The sequence below is a fragment of the Amborella trichopoda genome, chromosome 1, assembly GCF_054954075.1.
Source record: "Amborella trichopoda isolate Santa Cruz 75 chromosome 1, AtrichopodaSantaCruz75HAP2 v2.0, whole genome shotgun sequence".
Classification (NCBI taxonomy): domain Eukaryota; kingdom Viridiplantae; phylum Streptophyta; class Magnoliopsida; order Amborellales; family Amborellaceae; genus Amborella; species Amborella trichopoda.
The window spans coordinates 5,834,945-5,858,267 of record NC_142336.1 but is presented as its reverse complement, the minus strand read 5'-3'; the positions used below and the strand labels follow the sequence as shown (position 1 = coordinate 5,858,267).

The 23,323-nt window shown below is 38.8% G+C and overlaps 1 protein-coding gene across 8 annotated transcripts; it reads right to left on the bottom strand.

The window, feature by feature from the left end:
• Positions 1-829: 829 nt before the first annotated feature.
• On the bottom strand, positions 830-23,323 carry LOC18426146 (Ribonuclease III family protein). 8 transcript variants are annotated; one of them, XR_016049786.1, is made up of 6 exons: positions 22,362-23,323; positions 16,119-16,323; positions 15,611-15,811; positions 5,542-5,638; positions 5,309-5,427; positions 4,691-5,213 (listed from the first exon to the last, which is right to left on the bottom strand). XR_016049786.1 is itself a non-coding variant. In XM_088858890.1 (5 exons), the coding sequence occupies exons 1-5, from the start codon at positions 23,249-23,251 to the stop codon at positions 1,290-1,292; spliced, it is 1,401 nt and encodes a 466-aa protein (XP_088715016.1). In that variant the 5' UTR covers positions 23,252-23,323; the 3' UTR covers positions 830-1,289. The 8 variants fall into 8 exon arrangements, 6 of the variants coding, with proteins under 6 accessions (XP_088715016.1, XP_006832871.1, XP_011620399.1 ...); XM_088858890.1 differs by lacking the exons at positions 4,691-5,213; positions 5,309-5,427; positions 5,542-5,638 and adding exons at positions 830-1,307; positions 3,076-3,162; XM_006832808.4 differs by lacking the exons at positions 4,691-5,213; positions 5,309-5,427; positions 5,542-5,638 and adding exons at positions 830-1,268; positions 3,076-3,162.

Below are 23,323 nucleotides of genomic sequence, written 5' to 3'. Positions count from 1 at the left end.
AAAAGGAATTACAAAACGAGACATCCACGACAGGAATTTTTGTTTATTGGGGAAAGATGATTTGGGGTTTCCATCTTCTAACAATCATTGAGATTACCCTTGTCTTGCTAACATCTCCAAGTCCTCTGATGTTCCAAAACAACACTTTAATTTAGGTTTTAAAGAAGTCCCTCCTCTGGTGGTATAGCCATTTTTGCATACAGGGCATATAGCCATTCTCTGATACAGGGCAAGAAGTAGAAGTCTTTGGGAATTTAATTTAATAGGGTACCCTTGTGGCATCTGTTTCCTGCTGGTATGAAGGTTTTAGAGGTAGGTTGGGTGGGTTCCAAGGGGATTGATTGCTGCAGGAACTGACTGAAAATCATTCTTGAAAACAGAATATTGAGATGAAATAAGTCTTCTTCCACTTCAAGGAGCATCCTTTTAGCTATTTCTTCCTTAGAATTTGTAGGATCTTAGAAGACCCAAATTTCAAATTTCAAGTTTTTAGAAAAAATTGTGGGTTCATACATGATAGGTATTGCTTGGGTTAGTGAAGAAATGGGGAAGGCCACCCCTTGCATGCTCCAATGGAGTCAAAAAGTTCGAATATTTTGACATTCCAAACAAATTTCAGCCAACAAATACAAGACGTCAAGTTGTAGCATCATACCACCTTGACCGCCCAGACCTACAGGATATTCATTGTGAACTTCCCTTTCTTTAAACCCTGTTATGCTCTCTCTCTCTCTCTCTTCAGTAGTAGCTAGAAATTCTGAGCGGCCTACAAGAGAGAGTGAGATTCCCCCACACGAAACAAGAACACAACAAAGTAAAAACCTCTCCAGATCAAAAACAGAATAACTAAAAAACATCTGATACAAACAAAATTCAATCAAATTAACAGAGACCCAAAACTGAAATGCTCATAATTTACAGAAGAGAGCCTTCTCAAATAACATTAATTTCTACACTGGTTTTGGTTGAACCTGCTCAAAATCAAATATCTCAAACATGAGGCGCCTAACATCAGGCTTCCCATAAACAACATAAGAGAGGCCATGAAGAGCTTGATTAACAGCTGTGGTTGCAGGGTTTCTAAGCCTGCGATTGTGCTCATAAGCGTCCAAAACAGATTCACCATAGACTATAAAGGGGTGGAGTTTGAGATCACGCAGATAACGGCCACAAAACTTGTTCATGAGAAGGCGTCGATGCCTCTCTTGAATCCATCGACCAGGAGCATCGAGGTGCTTCATTAGTAGTCTCTCCGCCATCACAAGATCCTGACATTGTTGAAATGCATGTTAATGGTTGTGGTGGTCCTAGAGAGAGAAAGAAAGAGGGAAGAAAAATGTACTCAGTCACTCTACCCTCAATGAGAGAGAGAGACTCACTGTCACTGTGCCCCCCAAAAAGAGACTGAGCAAGAGATGAAACATGTACTCATTGGCACTGGACCATGAGAGAGAGAGAGGAGTAATTTGACATCTAAGGCAAGAAATGGGGCTGTGCACTTGTATCACTATTGAAAGCAATCGTTTCAGAACTCAGCTGGGTGGACTCAGCCTGGCCCAAGCTAGTTAAAAAATATAAAAAAGCAACAATTGCTAAAAAAATTCAGAAAAATAGTAAATGTAACAGCCAAAAACAAAATAAAAGTCCAATAAGCTAAAAACTATGTAAAACATGGATTTTATATAATAAAAAAAATTGATATATAGCTAGAGACATTTTAGACAAATTCAAATAAAGAAGAAAATATAAACGAAAAAGTTTTTATAAGGTTGCAACCTTAAGCTGTAGAATTAAGGTGCAACTCAAAAATCCATTGGAAAAGGCTCTTTTGTTGTTGGAAAACCCTATAACTGATGGGCAAGCTTTCTATTCTTCCCCTACAGCATAGAAGTTCTATCCTCCCCCTTATCCAACCGTCCATTCTGAATGGAGGGTTAAGATTGCCCCAATCATAATGTCACGTCTCTACATTATTTTATTTTTATTTTTCTTTTTTATAAACTATTTTGACACCAAATTTTGCATGTCCATTCCTCTATTAAACTCGCACTAGCGAAAAATATAAAAAAACTATTCTCAATAAAATAAAATGACCAAAATACTCCTGAAAGTTTCAAGGGGTATTTTGGTCATTATACTTTATCAAAAATTTATTTTTAATATTTTTATTGGTGTGCTCCAATGAGAAGATGGCACGTACCAAATTTCATACTCATGCAATTTGTATAAAAAAAAACTAAAAATAAAATACTTTGAGACGTGGGATCTAAGATCAAACGGTGAGTGGCTCTCTTGATCAAAATTGGACGGCTGGATGGTAGGGGGAGGATAGAACTTCTATGTTGTAAGGGAAGCATAGAAACCTTTCCCATAATTGATTATCTCCACATAGAGATGTATGGAAAATAAAAAATTGGTGATTATCTCCACATCGAGATGTATGGAAAATAAAAAATTGTAACACACTATCTGGACCATCCATTTTCAAAATTTTCACATGTTTATAGATCTTACTTGATTTAAACTATTTTTAGACTTTTAAAATTTTATAATTAAAGATGAAAATAGATTCTCAGGCCATCCTAAGAATTTTTTATACCAAAATTACATTTTTATGATAAAATTTGGAGGTGTGCCTTACTTTGATTGCTCAAGGAAGCAACCTTATGCAAGCAAGCCGCACCCAAATATAAAAGGGCATATGACACAAAGAACTTACAAATCATTGTCAAAAACATCCAAAGTACATTTAAAATATTGATAGATTGATTAACCATTTAATATGTTTTTTAAGATTTTTTTAAATACCCCGAGTTTTACTGGAGTACTTGGAAAAGCAACAGCAGAGTCCGAGTTGACTTGGCCGAGTCGTTGAACACTGGTTGGAAGGTATCAATTAGATGAAAATAAGAACCACCACAGGCCTGTGATGTATGACATATAAAGGGCATCCGCTGTCTATTCCTGATTAGAGGCAATGGAAATCCATCATCCAGGATGGTGGATGCCCTGCACCATGCCCCATACACAACTGGTGTGTTGTTTGCTGATATTTGAGAAGTTTGATGTCATTACCTGAATCTTCTGGCCTACATACTCCAGCCGCTCAAAGCAAAACCGGGGATGCTCAAACTTGTATTTGGACGGATGCAAATAACACAACTGCAAATCCAAATAGAAATAAACACATAAATCAATAAATGTTTAGAAAAACAACTTATGCATTTCCTCTCTCTCTCTCTCTCTGCGATCGAGGAATATCTAATTGTAAGTTTATCGGGCCTTTGTTCTACAAAAATTACAACTGCAGCTTAGTGAAACAATTCAAACTTTCTTTTTAACATGGTAGGCTAAGAGGAGGACAAAAATAACGAACAGTGAAAGAGCTTTTAATTAGCCATCCACTTGACCTTGAATCCTCCATCTCTATTATTTCAACTACCAAGTTAGATAGGAGCAGCTCTACCTGGTTTATGGTCATTAGTCATAGGGTAAATATGACATTAGACATCTGACTCGAGCAAAGTTGGAAAACAAGCTTGACTAAGCATGTGATGCAGAAAATAAAAGAAAGTTTTGTGTTAACATTTTATTGACTGTGTTTTCTCTTTCGAATTTTTAGGGTTTTTTTTCTTCTACTTTTTTTTTTGTGCGTGTGTGGGGGGTAAGACAAGGGTATTTTGGAGTTTTTTTCTGGAATTTATAGTAAAGCCAGGGGGTTTCATTTACATTTTTTTGGCTTGAGGAAAATTAGGAGGGAATGTCAGAATTTGAATTTAAATTTGCTTGGGAGGAGGTAATATGCCTGGCTTGGGATGGAGTAATGTCCATTAATGCTCCTGGGAAAGTTCATCATGCATGGCTTGGGAAGATGTATTGTGCATGGCTTCGGAAGGGTAGTATCTATTAATACTCCTAGGAAAGCTAGGCGAACTTTGGCCTGGGAGCCAAGCCAAGTCTATTAAAAGATGAAGACTTTTACCTTGCTGGAATCACTGTTTTTGCTGTAAAATTTTTGGAATTCAGGAATATAGTTTACATTTTGGGGTAGTCCTTGGACCCTCATACAAGTGATTGAAGCTAGGCTTTGTTACTTCAGCCCATTGTCTTTAGATCACAGTTGAAGTCCCTAGTTTCTACCCGATTGTGAACTCTTTTCACTATGTTCTACATCACGTGGTATCGGAGCAGGAACCATCTATTTTGGACATAGTTATGGCCAGTAGAGGAGGACATGGAGGCCAAGGAGGAGGCACTGCCCAGTGCAGAATATGAGGAATTGTTGAGAAGATCCAATAAAATGAACAATTGGTGAGTCATCTTGCCCACTTTGATTGAGAATTGATTACTCACCAAAGTGAGGAATCGAGCAGTGTTTCAAAAAGTGCTAGGCCGGTCCTAGGCGGATTGGGGTCCAAGCCGCCCAGCGCCTAGGCGGGCGCCCAAAACCTGGGCAACCCAGTTGAATCCAAATAAAGATTCTGCAGTTCAGTTGAATCCAAATAAGGATTTTGTAGGTATTTGAGTATCAGACTATCTGTTATATTCAAATTATACTACATATTAGCATTTAGCACACATTCGATAAGCATAACCATAATCTATAAGTCGGTTCATACTCCACAATCCATATCCAATTAAAACTTAAAATATGCCAACCAACCAAATTATAAAACTATGAAAGTAATACTTGACGACTCAAAAGAATCTTCAATAGTTCAAATGTTCAATACACAATACTTCTATCAAAGTTCCAACTTCAAAGTAACAAAGTTTAATAATCATTCAACAATCAACATTCATTCATCATCAAAAAATCTTGGGTCAGCTGCATTAGCATCATATTCATCGGAGTCGACGGAGTCGTCACCCTTCTCGACATATTGCGACTCGTCTTCCTCTGTCTCTTGTAAATCTGCCCCTTCTTCCTCCTCTTTCTCCACCCTTGTTCTCTGTGCAGAAGCTCTAGTGGCCCTAGGAGGGTTAGCTGATGTCCCTGAAGCATCCATTACTATGTCCCATGTCAATCCTGCATGCCCCTCGATCTCATCATCATCAATTAACCACTCCATAGCATTGTCCATATTTTTTTATCTGATGGGGTCTCTATTATCTCTCTTAGCAAATCTGTCCTTCAAGAATCGATCGTACTTAACATAGACAAGGTCATTGAGCTTCTTTGATTCAAGCATGTTCCTTTTCTTTGTATGAACCTAACAAAATAAAATGAAAGTGAACTAATTAAAATTTAATATCTATGATTCATGGATTATTTATAAAATTATACAAATCACCCTAATGGCCTTACCCCTTCAAAAGTACTCCAATTGCGCTCACAACCGGATGAAGAAGTGGTTAGGTTTAAGATCCGAACGGCCAACTTTGGTAAATTTGGAGAACTACGCCCATGTTAACTCCACCAATGGGCTGCAAAAAAATAAAAAAAATCAGTAATAAATAATAGAAATGCTTGATTACTTGAACAGTTGAACTTGATAAACATGAACTTAAGAATATTATTAATATAATAATATTTAATACCTAGATTAATTTTGGTCCTTTGCCTCATCGCCATTATACTCCCAAAAGACTTTAAGGAGTACTTGTAATTTATCAGCTCATCAACACATATAATATCCTGCATTTCAAGATCAGAGACTAGCACCTCTACACACTTATTAAATCCATCCATAATTATATCATTTGTTCGTATATCCTTGTCAATATAAAACAAAGCTGAGTTCAAAAAATAACCAGCTGCATGCTATGGCTGATGTAGCTGCTTATCCCACTTATCCTCAATAATCTCCCAAATAGGTTTGTAGCGGGTTTATTCATCATTGAAATTTTGGGCTATCTCTCTTTTGCATTTCTCCATAGCATCATATATATAGGCCATAGAAGGCTTGTCACTATCAACCATGTGAAGGACTTGGATAAGAGGAAAAAATACCTTAAGAGCGTCCTTCACCCCTCGCCAAAAAGCCTTAGAAAGTATAATATCTCTCTCACCTTCTTCCCAACCTGAGCCTTAGACCACTTGCATGCTCTCCACTCATCCGAGGTAAACATTTGCCTCAACTGTACTCTCCTCGAATTTATGCTATCTAAGCATAAGTACCAGATCGCAAATCTCGTGACCCCAAGCCTCACAATCTCTTTCTCCTCTGTAAAGGTACGCATCATGCTGAGGGTGATATGGTGGCTATAAATGAAATTCGTAACATACTTGGCCTTCTTCACTACACTTGATGTCTTGGTTAAACCGCCAAGAGCCTCAAGCATGAAGTCTATACAATGTGTTGCACATGGCGTCCAAAAGATTCTAGGATAAGCTATGCACAACAAATTAGATGCAGCAACATTACGAGCAGCATTCTCTGTGACAACCTGTACAACAAGATGCTCCCCAATCTCCTTGATTTCCTTCACTTGAAATATGTAATGGGCATCAAGGATATGATCAGAGGTATCAATAGACCTAAAAAAAACAGTCCCTACTGAAGAATTGACAAGCAAATTCATTTGACTTCTTCTTGTCATATCACTCCAAGCATCAGTCATAAGAGAAACCCCATACTGAGCCCATGCATCTTTTTTAAGTTCTACAGCTTCCTTCATGGCACTCGCTGCCCTTTCTAAAAAAGGCTCTGAAAGCTCATATGGGGTTGGGGGTTTCATCCCTGGGCCAAATTGGCCAATTGCCTCTACTGCAGCATAAAAACTATTCAAGCGAACGGTATTGAAAGGAATGCCCGCCTCATAAAATCATGTAGCCAAATAATAGGCAGCTCTATCTCTCTCTTCCTTCTTAATTCTATTTTCAATGGTGGAATTGCTTTTTTGTTTTCTCTCCTGCAATCTCAGGGTTAGGCCGAGGTAAGAAACTATCTATAGGGCCTCTAACTCGAGGCTTCTTTGTCCCAAAACCAGAAGCAATTACAATACTTCCCCTTTCTCTTACTAATGGATTGCTCAACCCCTTGACATCCCTCCCCAATCCTTTCCTCACCACTATCATCATCATCATCAAAATTGACTCAAACCCCAGACCTAATCTCTGCTATAGAGGCAAATCTCTCATCTTTTTTAATTTTCACCAAGTTCATAAAATTATTTATTTCCTCTTTAACAGCATCAAAAGTCTTTTTACATGGGGCAACATCCCCCCTGATACCGGTAAGATGTTTCTTGAACCGGTTTATACCCCTTTTTGGTTCCTTTTCACAAAAATTGCATCTTATGCAATTTTTATCATTAGGAACTGGGTTATAGCCATACTTCCAATCGGTATCACCACTCCTATTAGATCCCGAAGAAAACATCTCAAAAATAATACAAATTACTAAAGCAATAAAAAAAATCACTTACTTTGAGTTTGATTACTCAATCTTCAAACTTCCACCTCAAAGATGTTTCTAAATACTCAAAATCTTCTAAAATACCCCCTAAAGAATTTAAAAAACATCAAAAAGTAAATATAATACCAATAGATGATGTTTTGATCAATTTTGGTTAACTTTGAGTAACCCTTCGATCTTAAAAAATTCACCACAATCTAGTTTTTTGGTGGTTTTCTCTCTCTAAATTTGGTTCAAACAAGGTTTAGGTTTCAAATGAACCTAAAACCCTAATTTTTGGGCCGTAAAAATAAAAAAAATTGACATAAAATGCCCTCACTTTTTTTTTCCGTCCTTAAGCGGGGCACAGGCCCTGAGCGGCCTCCTAGTTCCGTACCGCCTAGGCGGCCGCTCAGGGACAGACTGCCTAGTTTGGCCACTTCTGGGCGACGCGCCCAGGCCTTTCGAACTGCCTAGGCACTGAGCGGTCCGCTTTTTGAATCATTGGAATCAAGAGAAGAAAGTGTAAATCATTTTCACTATCGAAGGGAGAAACCCTCGTTGGAGGATAGGTTGGTCCGCGCCCTAGCTTGGTTGGATCAAGATGCGAGAGTGGATGCCCTTTGATTTTTCGGGAAAATTTCAGCCTGATGAATTCTTGAACAGGCCAGATAGTGTGGAGGCTTTCTTCAGAGGAAAGACTACCGGAAGGAAGCAAAGTCAAATTTGTGGTTACTAGACTCAAGCAGCATATGCCCAAATATGGTGGCAGCAGGTGCAGGACGTTCGAGTACAAAAGGGGAAAGAAAAGATACGACTTGGAGGAAAATGAAGTAATGTCTTAGGGAGAAATTTCTACCCAACTGGTTATGCTCAAGAACTGCATCAACGATTCCACCAATTGCAGCAAATGGAGGGCATCCAAGTATTCGGATGAATTTTACCTCCTTATGAACCAAAACGAAGTTAATAAAAGCAATGACATTGTGTCACAAGTCATTGAGTAGACTGAAACCTCAAATTCAATGCTAACTAATTATACATTGGGTTTTCAGTCTTGATGAGGCTAATCAAATAGCCTTAAAATCTGAATAAAATTGAAAAATAGCCACCCTTAGTGCCTAGAAATCAACCCCAAAAACCACAAGAAATCAGGTCCAGCTCACACAAAATTGACGCATCTAAGGGCAAAACCCTAGTGCCCTTCCAAGCCCGATAAAGGGTATGAAATGTTATAAATGTGGCGAGATTGGCCAACGTTTGTATGAATGTTGGAAAAAGAAAACAGGCAGACATCTCCTAGATGGGGATGACACGAACAAAGGAGACCTTAGCGCAGGGCCAATATTCTATGAGGAGTCGATAGGGGAAAATAAGCAAGATGTTGCTGAATTTTATACTGACAAGGGGGAGTTTCTTGTCACTGGACAACAGCCCTAAGGTGTGTTTTAGGAGCCATGGCTCCAAACCATCATCCAGACCCATTGTACAGTCATTGGGAAGGTGTTCACCACTATCATTGATAGTCGCAGCTGCAGTAATATAGTTTCCCAAGAAGTTGTAGACAAGTTGAATTTCAAGTGCGAGAAACACCCCCAGCTCTACAAAATAACGTGGTTTCGGAAAGGTATGAGACTCTGGTAACTTCTCATTGCTTAATTACTTTTTCCATTGGTAAAACTTTTAAGTATTCGGTTTGCTGTAACATCCTAACTATAGATGCATGCCATATCCTTTTAAGTCGTCCTTGGCAATATGATCGAACCGCCATACAACATCAGCGACATAATATATACTCTTTTTAGAAAGATGGTGTGCAAATTGTTTTGAAACTACTAAAGGAGGAGAACAAACCTGAATGCAAGAGTGGGGGAGGAGAAGTAGTCCTTATTTAAACCGGTTTGTTTGAAGAAAGCCAAGAACAATGGGATGACAGGCAATGTATGTTTTGGTAGCCAAAGAAGCATCTTGCTTTAATGACATCCCCAAAAAAGTTAAGTCCCTTCTCAAAAAGTCTATGGACGTGATGCCTAATGAATTACTACATGGATTGACACCCATGAGAACCATTCAACCTTGCATTGATTTGGTTGCAGGTGCCACTCTCCCTAACAAGCCACATTATCGAGTGAGTCCCATGGAACACGAGGAGTTACATACACAAGACAGAGTTGTTGGAGAAAGGGTTGATACAAGAGAGCATGAGCCAATGTGATGTCCCCGCCTTGTTAACCCCAAAGAAAGATGGTTCATGGAGAATTTGTATGGACAGTAGAGCAGTTAATAAAACCACAGTGAAATACCATTTCCCAATCCCTCAACTTGATAACATGCTTGATATGTTGTCGGGATCAAGGGTCTTTTCCAAACTTGACTTGAAAAGTGGGTGTCACCAGATTTGTGTATGATTGGAGATGTGGGCGTTTAAGACACCAGAGAGATTATATGAGTGGTTGGTCATGCATTTTGGGCTGTCTAGTGCTCCGAGCACTTTCATGAACGTTATGACCAAATGCTCCACCCATTCACTTGCACGTTTTTAGTAGTGTAGTTTGATGATTTCCTCATTTAAAGTTTAAACATTGACAAACATTTGTTACATTTGCAGCAGGTATTGAAGGTCCTTCAGAAAAATAAGTTATTTGTAAACCACAACAGAAAACTTCTCCTCACCTACTCGGAAAAAGTGGGACATGGAGATTCCTAGTTCGCAGAAGAGATGGCTCTCCTGCTGGGTCTCAAAAGATTCAACCCCTCTTGGGGTCAACACTTGGTGGTGGAAGGAGACGCCCAAAACATCATCTCTTGGGCAGCAGGCACCTCCCCTTCTCCTTGGTATCTATCCATGATTTTTGATGAAATCAACCATATATGCAGGGATATGAACGTCTTATGGAGGCATACTTGGCGGACGTCAAACGAGCTCGTTGATCTTCTTGCAAAAGACGGAGCACGGGCAAGTGTGGAAGACCCTGACCAATCCATCTTCTTTTTTGCTCTGGGACCACAGAGGTTTCCTTGGACTATAGTTACCCTTCCTTTTTTACTGTACTTGGGCGTCTCTTATAAGCCCTTTTTTGCCACACTCTATTTTTTGTAATCAGGCGGGACAGGGCCGATTTTCTGTATAGGGTCTCCAGACCTATTTTTTGACCAAGGTACCCGCCTCGGGGTCCTCTCTTCCCCCTTTCACTTGTATTCTCTCTCTTACAGTAATACAAAGTTAACATTATCAAAAAAAGAAATTATTTGTAAACCTCAAAAAATGCCCCTTTTGAGTGAAGACATAGTCTTTTGGGGTTTGTGGTGTCATGCAAAGGGGACAAGATGGGTACAAGCCATTATGGACTAGCCAACACCCAAAACAGTGACTAAGGCAAGAAGTTTTCATGGTTTAGCAACATTTTACAAGAGGTGTATCCGAAATTTCATCAGCATAATAGCACCCATTACTGATTTTAAAAGTAATGAGGTGTTTGAGTAGACTTCGACTACTGAAACAACTTCAAATTGGTAAAAGAAAGAATGATGAATGCTTCTGTCCTCGCACTTCCATACTTTGAAAAGGTCTTCTGAGTGGAGTGTGATGCCTCGAAGGTGGGAAGTGGTGGTGTACTAGTCAAGAGGGCAGACCCGTGGCCTTCTTGAGCGAGAAATTGAGTGGGGCAAAATTTTAATTATTCTACTTACAATGTGGAGTTGTATGTGGGTATTTCAAGCCTCGAGACCCTGGAAGCACCACCTCGTTCAAAGGGAATTTATCTTGTTCTCGAACAGGAAAACTTTGAAGTATCTAAGTGCTCAAAAGAAACTGAATCGGATGATGCAAAGTGGGTTTGTTACTTACAAGAGTTAACTTTCGTAATCCACCACAAATCAGGCAGCCAAAACATGGTGGTTGAGCTTCAGTCAAAGGTGTTACCTCCTTGGTACATTTGCCATCACGGTGGAGGATTTTGAGTCCCTACCTCAAAACTCATGGTAACAGACCCATACTTCTCTAAAATCCTTGAGTAACTTGCATAACGAGAAAAGGAAACATGTGTTGTTTTTGTTTTGCATGTTGGTTTTCTCTACAAGGGAAGCTAGGTTCACTTCACATCCAAGTCATGGATAAGACATACGGTGACAACCTTTGCGGTCACTTTGGAAGGGAAAAGACCACAAACCTTGTAGAAGTCTGAAAGAGAAGAACTTTTGGCCCACACTGTAGAGAGACTTCAGTCGGTTCATGGAACACTGGCTGGGTGTGCCAGTTGGCAAAAGGACGGTCCCAAAACACTGGCCTTTACACTCCCTAATCCATTCCCGACCAACTATGGACAGATGTGAATATGGACAATGTGGTGGGGCTTCCCCGCACCTCGAGAGGGTGGGTTTCCATCTTCATGGTGGTCGATAGGTTCTTTACAATGGCCCACTTCATTCCTAGCTGAAACCATTTAGACACGATTCTAGTAGCTAATCTTTTCTTTAAGGAGGTGTTCCGCCGTCATAGTATACCACAACCCATAACCTTTGATCAAGACACGAGATTTGTGAGCCACTTTTAGAGAACCTTGTGGAAAAAGTTAGACACCAAACCACAGTATAGTAGTGCCTACCACCCTCAAACTGATGGCTAAACCGAGTCATCAACCGAGGCCTTCAAGATTTGTCGAGGAGCCTTATCAATGAGAAACCTTCTCAATGGGATCAAGTTTACCTCAATGGAATTTGCCTGTAACAGTTATGGGTGCTCATAATCGGTTCACTCCATTAGATGTGGTGTATGGTCAGCGACCAAGCAAGGTGCTTAACCTAGTCCCTTTGCCCAAAGGTGTGCGAGCTAGTGATGATGCAGAATCTTTGGCTGAGCACATTCAAGATCTTCATTGTCAAGTTTGGAACAGATTAAAATAGTGCCACAACAAGTACAAAGTCGATGCCGACTTGCACCGATAGTAAAGGACCTTTGAAGTAGGAGACTTGGAAATGGTATACCTTACGTATGAGCACTTCCCAAGAGGCACTTACCATAAACTTAGACATAGTAGATTGGTCATGTCCAGTACTTCAAACGATGGGGCAGAACACCTACAAGATCAAACTTCCCGAAGAATATGAAATTTCTCCAATTTTCAATATCTCTGATCCATATGAGTATCACGGGGCGGTGGTTGTGGAAGGTGATGCTAGGTGGGAAGCACATCTGCATAAGCAAAAAGGGGACAAGGTAGAGAGGATCTTGGATAGCTGCATCATCTCTATCCATCGAGATTACAGTCAATATTTGTTACAGTGAAAGGGCAAGTCAAGTGCCAAGAGTTCATGGGTTTCTAAAGAAAAATTGATGAAGATTAACCATACTAAGGACTTCATAATCGGCTCGAACTCGAGGACGAGTTCCCCTTAACCCAGGGAGATAGATAAAAAAAATAAAAGACAATTTTGTTAACATTTATGGATGTGTTTTATCTTTTAATGCTTTTCGTATGACAAGGGTATTTTTGGTAATTTTACTCTGTAATGGACCTTTCTGGAATTTACAGTAAAGCCAGGGGGTTTCCATTTACATATTTTTGGCCTAGGGAGAATTAGGCGAAATGTTAGAAATTGAATTCAAAATTTGCTCGGTGTAACACGCATGGCTTGGGGAGGGGTAGTGTCCATTAATGCTTCCCTGGACACGCACCAAGGAAAGTTCATTATGCATGGCTTAGGAAGGGATAGTGTCCATTAATGCTCCTCGGAAAGTGAAGAGAGCTTTGGCTTTGAAGCCAAGTCAAGTCTATTAAAAGCGGAAGACTTCTACCTTGCCAGAATCAACATTTTGCTATAAAATTTACAGAACTCAAGAATATAGTTTACATCATAGTTGTTGGAAACGATTCCGAATCCAAATCGTTTTAGGAATCGGAATCGCGGCCGGCAAGAAGATTCATGTTTTCGGAATCGACATGTGTACTAAAGGAATTATGGGAAACGAGATTGTTGTTTTATAGGAATCGAGATTAGACCAAAAATGGAATCTAGATCCCTACATAGATGGAATTGAGATTCCTAGCTCTTTGGAATCAATATTTTGACCTATTTAGAATCAAGCAATATAAAATCAAGATTTTTTCATTTATGGAATCAAGATTCCTAGGTATTTCAAATCGAGATTCAGACCAGTATGGAAACGAGATTTGAGTCATTTGACCCAGACAGGAATTGAGATTCATAGTAGTTTGAATTCGAGTTTCGACCCATCTGAAGGCATATATGCCTTTGGTACCAAAGATGAAAGCATAGAGATACAATTTTCAACGTTGCAAGGACAAGTTGTCTTATTTTTATACTCCAAGGCCATGCAAAAGAAGTTATGCTTGTCATTGTGACTTGCAATTCGCAAAAAACACTATAATGAAACTTGTTAAGATTTTAAATTTAGACTTTTGCGTTTGAATATTGACTTATGGAACCAAAACTTGGACAATGCATTCATCAGATGATTGTTCAAAGAACACATAAACTATGGAAGAATATCGTCTCCAGCTCCGGTTTCCAAATAACTCAAATCAAAATCCATAAGTATTTCAGCCACTTTATACGTCACATATTTATGTGCCTAGAATATTAGTATTTGAACTTATGGTATTACAATTAAAAAAAAAAAAAACCAGATCTATGAGGATGGAAACAAGATACGATGTTTGATTAGTAATTTCTTGCATCTACGAAACGTTGTAATTATGGTATTACAATTTTAAAAGAAAAAAAAACAGATCAAGGTTCTATGAGGGTGGAAACAAGATACGATGTTTGATTAGTTTGTTGTTTCTTGCATCTACGAAACGTTGTAGTTGTTGTTCAGGAATCTAGATTCGAAAACATTCAAATCAAGTATCGTTATATATGGAAACCAATTCCAATAAGTGTAGACTCAAGATTCAGCAATTGCGGAATCAAGAATCAGTAAATATTGGAAACAAGATTCTATAAGTGTTGGAATCTAGATTCTTAAAATAACGAATAGTGAATCCAGACTTCACGGAAATAGATTCTGTGAAGATTCCTTGTCAGAATCATTGAATCAGGGTTCTGAATCTGAATCACGACCTTCGGTGAGAGATTCGAGTAACTATGATTTCCATTTTGGGGTGGTCCTTAGACCCTCATACAAGCCATTGAAGCTAGGAGTAGTTAGCTTCCGCCTATGGTGTTTGAATCACAGCTGCAGTCCATAGTTTCTACCAGATTGTGGATTGTTTCTCTCTTTTCTCTCTATTGTACATCAGCATGCCTGAGTTTTGGACGAGAAAATGTATGCCAGAGTATTTGCTATTTGTTCTAGGTTTTCAGATGATTTCATGTTTCTTACTTTTCTGAAATCAATTTTGCCCTTTTTGAGCAACTTTCTTTGGATTTTCTTTCCAAAATCTTTTGTTCACACATCACATGTCTAGGATTATGCATTCATATGGCTTATTTGGCTACTGAAGTGACAACCTTAGGGATTGGTATAGTTGAAATTTGACACTAATTTGATTCATTCTAGTTAGATGTCACAAGAAAGGAAGGAAAGATAGAACCTACCAATCCATTTTGCCTTAGTGCTGTTAATGCTTCACGATGCAAGTGAATACATACAGGATCCATGGGTAACTAGTAGAGACTAGAGAGCGTTTCATGTTAATAATTGATGATGGTATGTGATATTCAAATTGTGTTCTAGTTCATTATTCTCCATTAGTAACTAGTAGAGAGTACTTTCAGTTTATTATGGATTACAATATGTGATATTGAGATTTGTAATCCAGTTCATCAATGAACCATGAATATTCAGATGAATATTTGGTTCTCTAGAATTTGTACTAGGGGAGAAATCTTATCTGCCAGATTCTGCCAATGAACATGGGACATGTGAAGCATTCAATTAAGAAACTGGTCTTTCTTCAGTCCTGAACTACATTAGGTAAAGCACGCAATGTACTCATCGAAGGACCAAGCATATGGAGATTATCACTTTATTTGATGAAAGTTTGACAAAGAATATGATGAGCAAAATGGAAATGTGGGCAAGTCTTCCACTCAATGCATATTGCAAAAGATAATATTTTAATACATGGAAACCATGGAGCGTTTATATACCATTAAAAGGGTCTTATTTGATGAACTAATAATATACTCAGCCAAAAAATGTCATATATAAAAAAGAAAAGATAACCAAATATGCATTCAAGTTTGGCCAATGTGTAAAGGAACACGAACAAGAAGGAACAATAATCAGTCATTTAGGAATGTACCTGAAGTCCAAGGCCTAGTTCAATATTTCTAGCCTCGGTTATTTCTGGAATTCTATCTTCCATGGGCAATGGATATCCAAGAATTTGCATGACTTGGGGTCGACTATCAAAGTCCCAAACGTTCCCTCGGAACCTGTGCATACCTGGAGGAACGCATGCCCTAAAAAGCCTTGGGTGTGCAAAAAGTGCATCTTGTGGAGGCTGGAACAGTGAAAGGTGTTACTTCCCACATTTCACAATCGGACTTTACATGTATGGAGTATTCATGAAAAGGAAAACATCCAATGTGAGAGAGCGAGAGAGAGAGAGAGAGTTGGGATTTGGGATTTGGGATTTGGGCACTGGCTTCATTGGTTACTTGTTAATGACCGCAACCTAGCATCCGAGGTACGAACCCCATGCTGATCTACCTGCAGTGGTGAGTGCAAGTGTGTACAAGAGAGAGAGAGAGAGAGAGAGAGAGAGAGAGAGAGGGCTTCTGGTTCAAAAGGTTGGGAACCGTCCATACCTTATAAGAAGCAACATCTTGCCAGCTTAGTTGTCTCTCTTCAAACTCTACAGAGACATAGTCAACATCCTCCAGCTGCCGTCTTTGTCTTGGCTGGCAACTCTCGTCTTTTGGGTCCATTCCAAAGGCCTCAAAAAGAACCCGGTATACTTCAGGCATACCAAAACATAAGTAAATAGCTCCAAATATGGCCCAAAACACCGACCTGTAAGCACCATTAATCAACAATATGACTAAGTCTATTTTTAAATGAATAAATTAATATAAAAGTAGAAAATGGCATTTGGCTCTCCCTGTCCATTTGGCAAGTTCATCTCAATAAGGTACAGAGTTGAAGGAAACATAATTACGATGATATATGTTCAAACCAACCAAACTAGAAACCTAAACTCAAAGGCCTGAACTACCCTCCTGCAATTGCATCATCAGGAAGTTAGCTATAGTGGATTTGTGAGAGAATTTCTTCACAATTCTCCTTGAACGTTGGGTTTCCAAAGGTTCGTTACATACATTCGCATGTATTTTTTAGTTTATTACCAAGGATTTGTGCAGGAGTTCTAATATTAATGGGAATTCTCTCAGCTTGTACCTTCAAACTCTATATCTGTAGGTCTAAAATCAATTTAGTCTGTTCACATCCACGTATAAGGGTTTGCTTGTGCATTGCTTTGTTCTAAAGTTAGGTATCATGGTTCTCTCTCTCACTCTCTCTCTCTCTCTCCCTCCCTCCCTCCCTCCCTCCCTCCCTCCCTCTCTCTCTCTCTCTCTCTCTCTCTCTCTCACACACACACACACACACTCACTCACTCACTCACTCCCACACACAATTAATATAAAAGACAACAATTAATAATTCCCTTAGTTTTCACAATCCACTCAAAGCCCTTATATCATGGTCCCTTATTAGATTTGATGGATCACTATATGCATATCCGTATCCTCACATGAATTAAGAGGTAACAGCAGAACAGAAGAAAATAAAAGCCAAGGGGAAATTTTCATTTAACTGTAGATGGAAGGTGAAAAGCATTTCACAATTCACTCAAAGCCCTTATGATCATGGTCCTCTATTAGATTTGATGGATCACTATATGCATATCCATATCCTCACATGAATTAAGAGGTAACAAAATTATGGCTTTTGAATGCATAATTTTTCTACCTTACACTACATGCATATCCATATCAATATTCACTCAAAGCCCTTATATGCATAATTGTGCTACCTTACATCCATTCACATGTAAGGTAGCAAAATTATGGCTTTTGAAAGGTGACTTGATCATGTGAATGGATAATTTCCAAGTTAGCACGATCATTTGGGCAAGTATCCCTGAACAATATTTTGTCAAGGACTTGTATAAAATGCTCACATTTGGGCATTCTACAGCCTCTAGCACCTCCACAACCGTCTGATGCCAAAATTGGCCATTGGGCGTGCATTACAGCAAGTTGAGGAGGTACTAGCAAATTGTAGTTTAATATCATATTGTCTAGTAAATTTGGCCATTTGGGGTGCATTACAGCAAGTTGATGAGGTACTAGCAAATTGGAGTTTAATATCATCTAGTCTCGTATATGTTCATTCTGAAAAAAAAAAAAACACAATAATTTACATGAAAACTAAAATTGAACTAATTACTTACGTTGCTAAATTTCCCACTGAATCCCATTAAACAAGTACTCGAATAAAATTGGCTGAAATCAAAACAAATTTGGCTGATTATTGCCACATTTGACTTTTTCCTTTTTCTCAAGAAGATTGAGATTGAAGGGAACATGGATTAAAATAGCGACTGGTTACTACTTCTGACCAAATAAAACCAGCATCTGAATAAATTTAAGTACTTAGCAAAGATTGTAAAATTTTTAGAAACTCCAAGGTTTCTCTTAAAAAAAAAAATATTAGAAACCCTAAATTTCGAATTCCTTACAGCATGATACAATGAGCAAGCATACAAAGCACCAACAACAACCTCAATAGTTTCCAACACCCATGGAAGGGGCAGGTTACTGTAAAAATAATAATTGTAGCCCCTCAAAAATTACTATATAAATAGCAGACACAACTCTATAAGCTAGTAACATCACAATGCAAAAAAAAAAACTGCATGAGGAAAAAAAAACCCTAAAATTCTGAAAATGACCAGATGAAAGGAGCTAGTCTGACTGATCCGGTAATCCTATATTAAGTTGTTGAGATATGAATTGACCATTTTAATTTTCTTTTTTATAATCAACAAAAAATTTTGCTACTAAAATAAAAGTACAGAGAATCTAAATCTAAAAACAAAGGTCAAAAGAGGCCACTTTAATGCGAACTTATTATCATTAAAATTGAGTCTTGCACTCCCAATCTATACCACTCATATGCTTGAAACTCGCATAAAGGTGTGAATCAAGACTTAATCGAGACCACCAAGGCTTGGTTAAAGACCACAGTAGAGGTTTATAAAGCAGTAACACTGCTTTAACTACAATGAAAATGGTCAAGGATCACATAGTAGAAATACAGAAAACGTAAACACCATGCAATTTAGTCATGAACAGTCCATAGTATGCACAAATTACCCTCTAGACATTCCTGGGTTTTATGCTGCTTATGGACTGAGAACTATGGTTTGCCTGCGTGACTCGCTTGCAGCTGACCTGTTATTGAGGGCGTCAAAAAGCTGTCTGAGCTGAGCCAAGCATGTATGTGTTCGCGCTAAGCCCAAATGGGTAGAGGGTGTCTTGATTAAAGGGTGATAAGCTTGATTTTGGCTTGGCTCGACTCGTTTACTTAAACAAGCCTCATCTACTATTTGGAGTCGGATAAGTTGAGATCAATAAATAATGACATCAATAGTTGGGGTAGGGCTCGGATGATGACGATGAGTTGAAATCAATAGATGTTAAAGTTTTATACGCACACGCACGACGAGTATGGCTCAACTTTGGACTTGGGGTGTTTAACAAACAAGCTAGCAAGCATAGCGTGGCTTGGCTTGGCACTGCTTGTGGAGCCAATCACATTGTCAAGCTAGGTACATCACGAGCCAAGCTAAGCCTCTTCACAAGCCAGCCTTTCTTGACACATCTACATGTCACCCCCATTTTGACTGTCTTTTCTATTAGGGAACAAAAGATGCTTTGATATTTGCTAGTTTTTTCTCGTACTATATTACTCTTTCAAGATATAGCATTACCCCTAGAAACACTTGGGTAGTGAAAAATGTCATGGTTAAATTGCATGACGTTTACATTTTTCTCTCTTGTGATCCTTCGTTTTATTTACTATAACACGATTATTGGTATTGGCCTACAGGTCTTTTCTATCATTTTATTTCATTCAATCAAGTTGTATCAGATTTCATCGAAGACCTAATACCCTCCTTTGTGGAATATTCAGATTGATGAGTTGCTGCAGATACTTTTGTGCAGTGTTGGAAAACTCAGGTGAAACCACTCAGATTTGCCCAAGTCACTAAAACGCCTACTCAAATACGAGTACTATTCACTTACCAAACTTGCTTTTACTAATCGGTCGTGTTGTCGGAGACTTAGTAAATTTTTGATAGACTTGCCAAGTTTGTCATAACTCGCCTAGTCCAAAAGAATTTTCTAATTTCAAAGGAGGGGCAAGAACTGAACCCTTTTTTGGTCATTTCTCCTCAACTCTTGGTCGGAGTCAATTTTGCATCATCTATCCATTGAATTTATAACATTTGAGAAAAAAAAACTCATTTTTTTTGGATTTGAGAGACTGAAATTTTAGAACTTGGGTTTGGCCGAAGTTCGAGAACCTCGCTCATAAGCCCATAATGACAATATGATAGTATCAGTTCCTTTCACTGCTTTTTAATTTATTTTTTTCCTTCATGCTTTTATCTTTGAATTGCCATTTAAATATATAGAGTGGTGTCTATTAATGCTATACTAATTTTTGCATTGGGACCCAGCCCATCCTTGAATGTTAAAGTTTACATGTGTTGCTTTGGGGTGTTGTATGCATGCTTATAAGGTGATGCTTCGAGGAATTTGGAAATTTCAAGGTTTCCAAAAAAGTTTAAAAATCTTTGCAAAGAACTCAAACTATTCAAAAATAGGTTTCATTTGGTCAGAGCCAGTTCTTACTTTTTATCCAAGTTCACTTAAATTACACCTAAATTTGAACCTTCACTATTTCACCAAGGTAGTTTATATTTCAACCAATTCTTGTTCCTTACATGCTTCATAGGGATTTTATAGGACAGTGACCAATGCATAGCAACTGTCCCTTGTTTTATTTTTGTATGAGTACCTGAAAATTCTACCTTGTTGACAATAAGGAAACTCAATTATCACTCGTTAACATTAGAAATTTGAGGAGATGCTAGCAAACTGCAGACGGATGGAGATCATCTAGGGATAAGCTTAAGTTGCAATACCAGTTATGTCCTCTGAAGTTGGTGAAAGGCTATGGATATGTTGGGGTGGCAATAGATCGGGTTGGATCCGGGTTCGTCCTGACCCGAAATAAACTAGCGGGCCCTAAAACCAACCATGTCCAAAGTCCCCAGATCTAGACCCGGACCCAAATTGTTTATAAGGGACCCGAACCCCACCCAAAATCCCTAATTAGTTGAGAAAAGGCTTTGACGATGATGATGAAATATACTGTATATATATTTAAAATAAGTTAATAAAATTCGGGTCCTCAGCCGTCGGCTCCAAATCTTGGATCCATATCTAGACCCAGGTCGGGTCTTGGGTCCATGGTTTCTAATTGCCACCCATGTGGATGTGCACTCAGCCAGCCAACAAATCCAATGAATGGTATACAAAGACTACATTTCAACCAATAGAGGACAGGACTTCACATGAATTGTGAAACAGTAACATGAGGTAACACATGGCTAGCATTTATAATTCATGTTATAAAGATATCATGTAGTATATGAGGTTCCAAAAAAGGTAGCTATGCAATGGACATTTACTAAGATAAATAAATAGTCATAAATATCTGGATAATTTAATAGAAAAAGGTTTGGATAGTTTTGATATCTGGGGTCGATAATCTAGGAAAATGGAGAGATTGAAGAAGATTTCGCAAATAGAATTAGAGCTGCCTGGGCAGAGTGGAGATGTACAACTGGAATTTTATGTGATGGCCGCATATCAATGAAGCTGAAGGGCAAATTCTATAGGACAGCTGTGAGACCAGCTTTGCTCTATGGGGCGAAATGTTGGGCGGACAAAAAATATACCTGTAGAATGAGAATAGCGGAGATGAGGATGTTGAGATGGATGAGTGGCAAGACAAAAAAGGATAGAATTGAAACAATCCATTAGGGAGAATTTAAGTGCAGTACCAATAGGCGATAAGATGAGAGAGAAGACTTAGGTGGGCTAACCATGTGTGGCGCCGACCAAGCACAACACCTATTAAGAGGTGCAAGTTCGTTCAAGTGGAAAGACTAAAAAGGGCAAGGGGTAAGCCCAAAAGGACGTGGTTGGAAGTAGTCCAAAAATATATGGGGACTTACGACCTCACTGAGGGTATGGCCTTTAATAGAGCAGAATGACGGACGGGATTTGTGTAGCCGACCCCAATTAATTGGAGCAGGCTATGATGATGACAATCCACACAAGTACATAATGGATAATCACAAGGTAAAGAAGTCAAGGAAACAAAATATAGAAACTGCTTGTACGAACCAATTTCCTAAAGACCTTCAAATAAGGAGTCAGTTACCATGGACTTGTCAGAGAAACTTCTAAATCACTCCCTTCAAGTCATTGGTTTCCAAGGATTCATTGTCATACATCTAATAGTGGATTTCCTTAGTTTGTTGCAGAAGGTTTGTGCATAACTTCTGAAATTAGTGGAATTTTCATAGCGAACACCTTCACTCCATTGTTCTATGTCCACTCAAACATGGATTTACTTGTGAATGTGAATTTTCTTAGTTTCTTATCAAATATAATGTTTCTATAAGTTAGGAATTTCTTAGCTTGTTCCCATGATAAGAAATGAAGAATTACACCAACAGATGGGAGACATGCCAATTCATAGTTTCACACATAAATCAACCATAAATAAGTTCTAAACACCTAAATAGAGGAAAAAGACAGGTTAGTTCACACATATGCCTATAATTGGTATCAAAGAAAAATGATTAACACAAACTCGTGATATATAATAACAGGAGACACAAATCCAGACAAAAGAAATCAAGAAAATCTCCAAATGTACAAGCACAAAGAGATAAATGTGCTTACTTGACAGGGGGTTCCCTCTCCTTCCTTAGCATCCTATCGATATCATCATAAGGAAATATCAAATTCTGCAAGCTGGCGGCTTTGATCCACCTTGTCAAATTCCTCTTCCCAATGAACCCAAACACTCTCTCTCTAATTGAAGCCGGAGATTCTCTCGGGTACCTTTGCAAAAAGAACTCAGCAAAAGCAAGCTCAAGGACATATTGCCCCAAAAACCAGAGCCTTGAATGGCCCGACCGAACATGCCTAGCATTTGTTCGATCACCTGAGGGGTGTTGAAACGCCAAATAAAGAAGAGTGTCGAATTGCTTTGCCGGATTATCATCCCCCAATTCCTCAGAAGGCTCTAATGGGTACCCAAGTGCCTGTTTTGCTTCTAATAGATATTCATCAATCCACTGTTTATCGGCATTGTTGAGGCGATTAGAGGGTAAGCAAGAACTTAAGAGAGGGAAAGCTTTGAGAGATAATTGAGGACTATTTAAGAACCTAGCAGTAAGCCTCTGGTCATCGAGTGGTGGTTTTAAAATGTATCGTTTTGGGGGTATTTTCTTCTTTGGAATAACTGTTTTCTTCCTCTCTTCGAGCTCTTTTAGAAGCCTTTTAGGACTACTCCTGGGAAGTTCTTGGGGATTTACAGCAACAGCGTTTATGGGAAAACGAAGAAATGGGGAGTTGGGTTTGAGGCTCTTGGTGGGGAATTGCAGGGGGAGAGGAGAGAGGGAGGAGGAGAATGATAGGTCAGAGAGAGAGCAAGAGGAAGAAGAGAGAGATGGATGGGTAGACAGATAAAATGGTTTTTGGGTGGGTTTTAAAGGAGAAAGATCTATGGATGATATATTTGAAATGGGGTCTCTCTGGAGAGGCGAGGGGAGTAACTGAAGAGCCATGAGAGAGGCTCTAATGGATGGTATGCGATTGATTCAAACAATTCATTCCGCCATTGATGAGCTTTCCCTAGT

Coding starts and splice junctions, on each gene's coding strand:
- LOC18426146 (XM_006832808.4), bottom strand. CDS start 23,251: ATGGCTCTTCAGTTACTCCCCTCGCCTCTCCAGAGAGACCCCATTTCA. Junction 3,163..15,610: donor AACTAGGCCTTGGACTTCAG/GTACATTCCTAA, acceptor TTGGATTTGCAG/TTGTGTTATTTGCATCCGTC. Junction 1,269..3,075: donor ATGTAGGCCAGAAGATTCAG/GTAATGACATCA, acceptor CAACAATGTCAG/GATCTTGTGATGGCGGAGAG.